This window comes from Chiloscyllium punctatum, chromosome 17 (assembly GCF_047496795.1).
Source record: "Chiloscyllium punctatum isolate Juve2018m chromosome 17, sChiPun1.3, whole genome shotgun sequence".
NCBI lineage: Eukaryota > Metazoa > Chordata > Chondrichthyes > Orectolobiformes > Hemiscylliidae > Chiloscyllium > Chiloscyllium punctatum.
In genome coordinates this window covers 57,726,092-57,734,146 of record NC_092755.1, presented here as the reverse complement: position 1 = coordinate 57,734,146, position 8,055 = coordinate 57,726,092, and the positions used below count along the sequence as shown (strand labels likewise).

General features: G+C 44.2%; 1 protein-coding gene across 1 annotated transcript; it reads right to left on the bottom strand.

The window, feature by feature from the left end:
* Nucleotides 1–963: 963 nt before the first annotated feature.
* On the bottom strand, nt 964–4,639 carry LOC140487867 (cytochrome c oxidase subunit 6A, mitochondrial-like). The gene is made up of 3 exons (XM_072587231.1): nt 4,471–4,639; nt 3,137–3,279; nt 964–1,213 (listed from the first exon to the last, which is right to left on the bottom strand). The coding sequence occupies exons 1-3, from the start codon at nt 4,559–4,561 to the stop codon at nt 1,121–1,123; spliced, it is 327 nt and encodes a 108-aa protein (XP_072443332.1). The 5' UTR covers nt 4,562–4,639; the 3' UTR covers nt 964–1,120.
* Nucleotides 4,640–8,055: the final 3,416 nt, after the last annotated feature.

Here is an 8,055-nt window from a genome sequence, read left to right as displayed (position 1 = left end):
TAACATGATTTGAATCAGATAAGAACTTGCAGTAAACAATGAGGTGCTGGAGGCAATTCATTATGCAAAGCCAGTTAACAAAATGAAGTATTCATTATGCAAAGACAGTTAAATCAAGGTGAAAAGCATTCTTGTGAAGCCAGTTAAGAACATTCATTGTATAAACACCAGATGGTTTAATCTCTATTATTGAGACTCATCGATTGGGTGACTGTTCCGATCAGCATGCCTTATCTGGATGCTGCTCCTTGTAAGTGACTATATAATTCAACAAGAATCTGCTGACCAAGAACTCATGTCTCTGTGCACATGGGCGATCGTTCTATCTCCCCCCAGGACCCGGAATAAAGACGAAGGAGGAAAAACTATACAGTCCCTGAGCGTTTTACTTTGACTGAGGTGCGAACCAGACAACATAAGGGGCAACTTTTTCATGCAGAGGGTGGTGTGTGTATGGAATGAGCTGCCAGAGGAAGTTAGTACAATTACATTTAAAAGGCATCTGGATAGTTATATGAATAGGAACAGTTTGGAGGGATATCAGCTAAATGCAACGAGATTAAGATATGTGGCCAGCCTGGACGAGTTGGACTATGCTGCACATTTCTGATTCTAAGATGATGAAGCCCTTTTACTTGCTTTCATGCTGTCAATTTTGATAATCTGACATTGAGCATTAGATGTACATACATAATCCATTGCTTTATATCGATTTCTTACTGGAGCAAAGAACAGATGGTAACAAATCCCAGGTCTGAATAGTTTCCAACATTGGTAATGAGTGGAGTCCAAGCTCAGAGAAAGAAGCTGGCCTTATTCTGGACTTGTTACAAAATGTTACACTCAAGCACCACATAGAACATTCCCCTAAAAGCTTCAAAGCAGATTAAAATTTCTTGTATTTTAGTCATTAACTAAAGCTCAACCCATCAGATCCAACAGCATTCACTTACGCCACAAAAATTGAATTTTTCACAGTATATTTATTATGGTGTTACCTCATTAAAGGTGAACACATTACATATTCGCTTTTTAAAAATAATGCACACATTCACATGATCTTTTTAGACGTGAAGAAATGGTTCATAAACACAGGGCCAGTCTTCTCAGCTTCAACTTTTCAATGTTCCTCTGCATCTTCCCAGCCAGTGGGCAGAGGATTGGTATGGGGATTGTGGAAGAATGAGTGCGTCCCATCACCCCAAGGGAATGGCTGTGGATGGAATAGTAAAACAGTACATTAGTGAAATTGTTCCAGAAGGCAAAATGTGGACCAAGTCATTCACCTTGCTTAAAATCAAAGTTTATCTGACCTGTGGAGCACCTTTGGTTAAATACCTGTCAGCCCACTACCTGTACAGATTAATTTTCCATTAAAACCTATTAATTTTGGTATCTCACGTATAAAACTGAAAAGTACTTGACAGTGCCCGAGTGAAGATGTGAACTAAAATTAAACTAACTTCAAAATTTTAAATGCCTGTGATCCATTGTCATTACTCCCCCTCAGCTTCAAATAAAAAAAAAAGAGAATCCATTGAAATCTCCAGCCATACATTATATTAGACAAGAGTATTATACAAAGTGAGGGACTGGCAAAGTCAGGTATTTTCAAACACTATCAGCCCCAAACTGATCCAGTCAATAGTGAGCCAGCCCAGAGTCATCCTATTATCACATGCTACATGCCTTCTTCTGCAGATACAGCAGAGGAAATTCATGGGGGAAGACAATCTCATTTCATCAGTGCACCCTTCACTTGGGCTCAGTCAAGTATTCTCAATTTCAATATCTTATATAAAACTGAAGAAACAGTTTCTCTATGGGTAGTGGGTCAACAGCTATTTAAAATCAAAGGTGCGCCACAGGCAGGATAAATTTTGATGCTTAGATCTTAGGGTGAATGCCTCAAATCACCTTTCACCCCATTAACCCACCTTCCCCCCAGATCCAACTCAACACCTAACAAAGCCAGAAGAGGAAGAGAAATTCAACTTAAAATCATGAAGGATATAGATAAGGTGAAAAGCAAAAGGTTTGTTTCCTAGGATAGGGGAGTTCAAAACTAGAGGGCATAATTCTAAGGTGAGAGAAAAAAGATTTAGAGGGACCAGATGGGCAACCTTTTCACAAAGAGGGTGAACTGCTAGAGGAAGTGGTAGATGCAGGTATAGTTATAACATTTGAATAAATTTGGACAGGTACATGAATAAGAAAGGTTTAGAGGGATATGGGTCAAATACAGGCAAGTGGGACTAGTTTACTTTGGGAAATCTGGTCAGCTTGGATGAGTTAGACCAAAGGGTCTATTGCCATGCTGTATGACTATGAGTTGTCACTGGAATGAACTGAATAAACTGCTTGAGTCAGCTAATTTCTCAATAGGGAGAAAGTGAGGAGTGTAAATGCTGGAGAGTTAGAGTTGAAAAGTGTGACGCTGGAGAAAGCACAGCATCAGAGGAGCAGGAGAGACAACGTTTCAGGCATAAGCTGTTGATCAGCCATTGTTGATGTCAACTCTCCTGCTCTTCAGATGCTGCCTGACTGGCTGTGCTTTTTCAATGCCACATTTTTCAACTAATTTCTCAATAAATAGTACTATGGTACAATTCCCTGAAACCTTACTACTGGATGAAAAAGAATGAATCACATTTCAATTGACACAGGTTTGTCACTTGATTAATGGGAGACCATTCAATAATATGAACATTATTACCATTAATTATGGTGTTAACTATGAATTGCCAGTTTTACTTAATATGGTAAACAGAAGTCAGATTACATCAACTGGTCCAAAGGAAGAGTTTAGATCAATGTTTGGGCTTTCAAGTGTGACACTTAAGTTTCTGCGCCAAAGTTCAGAATAACAGAGATCCAAAATTACATTGCCTCTAGTAACTAATAAACACCTTAGACATAAGGTGATTTACTCTTATTTTCCAGGTACTAATTTGTATTTCACATCGGATTTTCTTTAGAGAACTCATGCTTTAAAGAATTTGACTTAGTAAGTGAGGAATGCTAATTTTGATACTTTACATTTGACAACTTTGTGCACATGCATTATTTGTTAACTCTACAACAGCACAAGATTTCCATGCTAATAACAATCCTTTAAGTTTGATACAGTACTCACTTTGGTCCTGATGCGGAGGTGTTCATAAGGAACAAAATCATGTCTCTCATGGCTGTGCTGCTGTGCCTTCAGGTAGCAGTTCAACATGCAGACAGTTACACCAGGAATCGCAACAATGAATGTCAGAATCTTCCACATACGGGCTGCCGGGAGGACAGGAAAACAAACGTACATTCCAATCAAATATATTTGGAGACAACATACTGAGACCTTTACACCAAAAGGAATGATTTTAGTCCCATTGTAAGTGAATTTTGTTGACCAATAGTACTCAGGCACTTTTAGTCTCACTACTGTTAGACAACGAATGCAATAAAATGGCAAAATAGAACCAGTGTTTCTAGGGAGTGGACGCTCAATGTTTAAGAGTGGGGACATCTGCCCCGAGTCAGGAAACCTGGATTCAAGTCCCATCTGAACCAGGACTACATCATAACATCTCTGAACAGGTTGACTAGCAAATGTAAAATATATATCAATTATTTGGAACAGATAAACAAAATGAGTTAATCATTCAATCAGGTACTAGAATTTAACAGCAGCATATACCCTACCACATAAAGGAACAGCTTTGGTAAGCAATTAGCAAATGACATTCAGAAGAGATGAAAATCAGCAAATAAAACAGATTATAATTTGGTGTAAAGGGTTCACATCGAGGTCATTCCTCCCCATTATTGCCATCCTCATCTCGAACTCAAAAAGAACTCGCAGGCATTATGATTTTAACCTCTAACACAAGGTGAAGACAAATGAGGCCCAGCTGCCATTAACAAATGCGCACTACCATATTTCAGCACATGACTACGATAAGTGAATTGAAGTTGTATTATTGCAACCACAACCATAAGCAGACACATGTAACCTTACAGTCTTCCACTGCATCTAAATACTGGTAATTTAAACCAAAGAAAATATGGAAATACATTCAATGAGGGAATTATCGGTGTTTTGTTTCCGTTTGGGGCAGGTGCCGTCTATTTAACGGCGGCGACGTTGATATCACTAACTGTGCAAGAACATGGAGAGTGGGGGAGGAAGAGAGAGACCTTCCCCCCCCCCGCCCCCCTTCCCTCCCACAAATCACTCCCCACCCCGGACTGCACTCAGGCCCCGAAAGGCAGCGGGCGGGAGACAACACCCCCCTCTCCACGCCCCATTCACATCCCCCACCCCCGGGACTGCAGTCAGTGAGAGACTCCGGGGCGGATCCAGAGCCTGGACAGGGCCGCGGGGCCAAGGTCACAGCCAGTGTCCCCCCCCCCCCCCCCGGGGCAGGCCACCTGTCCACCTCCTCTCCATGCAGTAAACCCCCGCCCCCCGGCCGTGCTCACCCCCCTGGTGCTCCTCGGACGCGGCCGCTGCAGACAGCTGTCCGACACCGCTCAGGCTCCGGCGAAACATCCGACCCCAAATCGCCGCCATCTTCACACTGCAATGCGCAGGCGCGGAACTGGCCGGAAACACGCCGAACCGGGGCAGAGGTCACAACGGAAAAAAATAAATAAAATATTTGATTCTCAACACGACGGCAGCTGGAGTGTTTTCATCCGTTCATTCAACACCGTCGTGTTGTTTTAAAATATGGGTGCGTGGTGGGGGTGGAGCCAAACGTAAGGGGGCGGCACCAGGTTGTAGGAGGCGGGGCTACTCTGAAGGGGCGGGGCAGGTATGTGGAAGACGCGGGGCGACCGACTGAAGGGGCGTGGTCATATCGGTAGAGGGCGGGGTCAGACTGATTGGGCGTGGTCAGACTAAGGGGGGGAAATCTGACTGTAGAGGCGGGGCCAAAATGCTCAGGGCGTGGCCAAAATGTAGGGGCGGAGTCGGTTTGTAGTGGGCGGGAAAAAGTGAGGACTGCAGATGCTGGAGATCAGAGCTTAAAAATGTGGGGCTGGAAAAACACAGCAGGTCAGGCAGCATCCAAGGAGCAGGAGGAGAGTAGACATTTCGGGCATAAGCCCCTCTTCAGGAATGAGGAGGGTGTGCCAAGCAGGCTAAGATAAAAGATAGGGAGGAGGGACTTGGGGGAGGGGCGATGGGAATGCGATAGGTGGAAGGAGGTTAAGGTGAGGGTGATAGGATGGAGAGGGGGTGGGGGCGGTGAGGTCGGGAAGAAGTTTGCAGGTCAAGAAGGCGGTGCTGAGTCCGAGGGTTGGGACTGAGATAGGGTGGGGGGAGGGGAAATGAGGAAGCTGGAGAAATCTGCATTCATCCCTCGTGGTTGGAGGGTTCCTAGGCGGAAGATGAGGCGCTCTTCCTCCAGGCATCGTGTTGCCATGGTCTGGTGATGGAGGAGTCCAAGGACCTGCATGTCCTTGGTGAAGTGGGAGGGGAGTTAAAGTGTTCAGCCACGGGGCGGTTGGGTTGGTTGGTCCGGGTGTCCCAGAGGTGTTCTCTGAAACGTCTCCCCAATGTAGAGGTGGCCACATTGGGTGCAGCGGATGCAGTAAATGATGTGTGTGGAGGTGCAGGTGAATTTGCAACAGATATGGAAGGATCCAGTGGGGCCTTGGAGGGAGGTGAGGGGGGAGGTGTGTGCACAAGTTTTGCATTTCTTGCAGTTGCAGGGGAAGGTGCCGGGAGTGGAGGTTGGGTTGGTGGGGGGTGTGGACCTGACGAGGGAGTCGCGGAGGGAGTGGTCTCTCTGGAACGCTGATAGGGGTGGGGAGGGAAATATATCCCTAGTGGTGGGGTCTGTTTGGAGGTGGCGGAAATGACGGAGGATGATACGATGTATCTGGAGGTTGGTGGGGTGGTAGGTGAGGACCAGTGGGGTTCTGTCCTGGTGGCATTTGGAGGGGCGGGGCTCAAGGCTGGAGGTGCGGGAAGTGGAGGAGATGCAGTTGAGAGCATCGTCGACCATGTCGGAAGGGAAATTGCGGTCTTTGAAGAAGGAGGCCATTTGGGTTGTTCGGTAGTGGAATTGGTCCTCCTGGGAGCAGATGCGGCAGAGACGAAGGAATTGGGAATATGGGATGGCGTTTTTACAGGGTGCAGGGTGAGAGGAGGTGTAATCTAGGTTTATGGGCGGGGTCAAAGTGTCAGGGCAGGGCCATACTGTCTGCAATAGAGCATGGAATATGAGAAATGTCTATCTCTTGTGCTTAGGACCTCTCGCCCACTCTCCTGCCTCTCTTAGTCACCCCAAATGCTCATCTTCCAAACCCATTAGGTGCCACCACCACCCATCTTCCTCTCCCCTGTTTCTCCCGAGATCCCTGGGCCACTTCTCAATCACATCCAATACCCTCTTCCCTTCCCTCAGCACACTTCCATTATCAGCAGGAGACTGGTTTGGGCTTTGTTACCTCCTCTCTTTCCACTGTCCAAGCCTCCAAAACTTTCAGGTGAAACAGTAACTTAGTTATACCCCTGTATATTTACTCCTTGCTGTTCATAATGTGGTCTCTCCATATTTTGGAGCCCTACCACCGATTGGTCTTGATGGACACCTCCATTGAGCCCTTAAGCATGACCCTGAGATTCCAATCACTTTTGCTTTGAATTTTCTCCAACTCAAGTTTTTTTTTTGCAATCACGAGATACTTTAAGGCACCATAAAATATGAGTTTATAATAAATATTGCTGGTATATTCAGATCTTATGATGTTAGCTCTGTATGGAGGTGCCATTGATTTCCACAATCATGTTGCTGTTTGTTTGGTCAAGTTTTCCTTTCATGGACTGCAGTTGCTGTTCCAGAATTTGGTTTTGCTGGACTCTACGGTCAAGTTTTGTTCCAGATGAGACTGATCTCATTTCAAGTGGTTGAAATCTTGGCATTTACTGTTTTGTTCCAAAAGAGCTTCCAGCTCATTCTAAAAGTTCTGGTTTTACATTCTGGATTCTTTGAATTCTATTAAAATGTTAGCCTTCTGTTTGTCCAACATATTTTCTCCTTCATAACCCACTCTAATAACTTAGTAGTCTCACCAACTATTTATGCCTTTTTTTAAAATTTGGACATCTTCCAGTTCTGCCTCAGTGATTATTTGCTTTCCTCTATGTCCTCCTTGAGTTGATTTGCTTCAGCTCATTCGTTTATTTCAGAATGTATTGGCTCATGAGTAATTTGCAGCTCCTGCTTGTGTGTGTGCTATGCATTTCGACCTGTTTTGCAGGTCTGTCATTTCTTCCAGCATTGCTTTGAGCTTAAGTTGATGTTTCTGCAGTTGTTCCTGCTGAGCTTGAGCTATTTGTGTGCAGGTTCCTCCTTCACAATGGGCAATCTTTTCTTTGAATTGATGGTAGAGAGCTTGTAATTCATCCTGAAAGTTGAGCAGAGATATCTCCTAAAGATTTAATCATCTCAAAAGTTTGATGGTATCCTGAGCTCGTGGTTGAGACTTCTTTTCTTTGCTCCCTAGCAGAGATCTGACATTTTAGTTCACCTGATTCTGAAAAAAAGTGTGAAGCATTCCGTTCTTCTTTCATATTTATTGAATAATCAGCTATTTCTGATGTGTCTCTCATGTCTGACTGATTCTTTGGATTGTAACTAGTGTGAGGTTGCAGCATACTAATACACCCACAATTGCTGGTCCAGCAGGTGGCACAATCACAGTTGATGTTACTACTGGACAAGTCTGATCCCAGACTGAAGTCTGGTCTTGACAGATCTTTCTTTATTGAATGATGTTTTTTGACAATAAAACACAAAACTGCACATAGAAGTTTATTATGCAAAAGGAATGAATAAAATAGAACAAACCAAGCTGTTTACATATAACAGTCTGAAAGATTTCAGAACACCGAGCAAATGAAAATCCCATTGTTTCCCAATGCCATCTCTCTGCAGTACTCAAATACCAGAGATATACAGGACTCAAGTACCAGAAATACCCTTCTCTATCACATTTTCCAGGTTTGACTTAACTGTCTCTTGAAAGCCTTTTCCTTGATTATTCACACAACTG

Excerpts from the sequence above, each read along its gene's own strand:
- LOC140487867 (XM_072587231.1), bottom strand. The coding sequence starts at position 4,561 with ATGGCGGCGATTTGGGGTCGGATGTTTCGCCGGAGCCTGAGCGGTGTC. Across the intron at positions 3,280-4,470 it reads GTCCGAGGAGCACCAGGGGG|CCCGTATGTGGAAGATTCTG; the intron begins GTGAGCACGGCC and ends TCCTCCCGGCAG. Across the intron at positions 1,214-3,136 it reads ACCTCCGCATCAGGACCAAA|CCATTCCCTTGGGGTGATGG; the intron begins GTGAGTACTGTA and ends TTCCATCCACAG.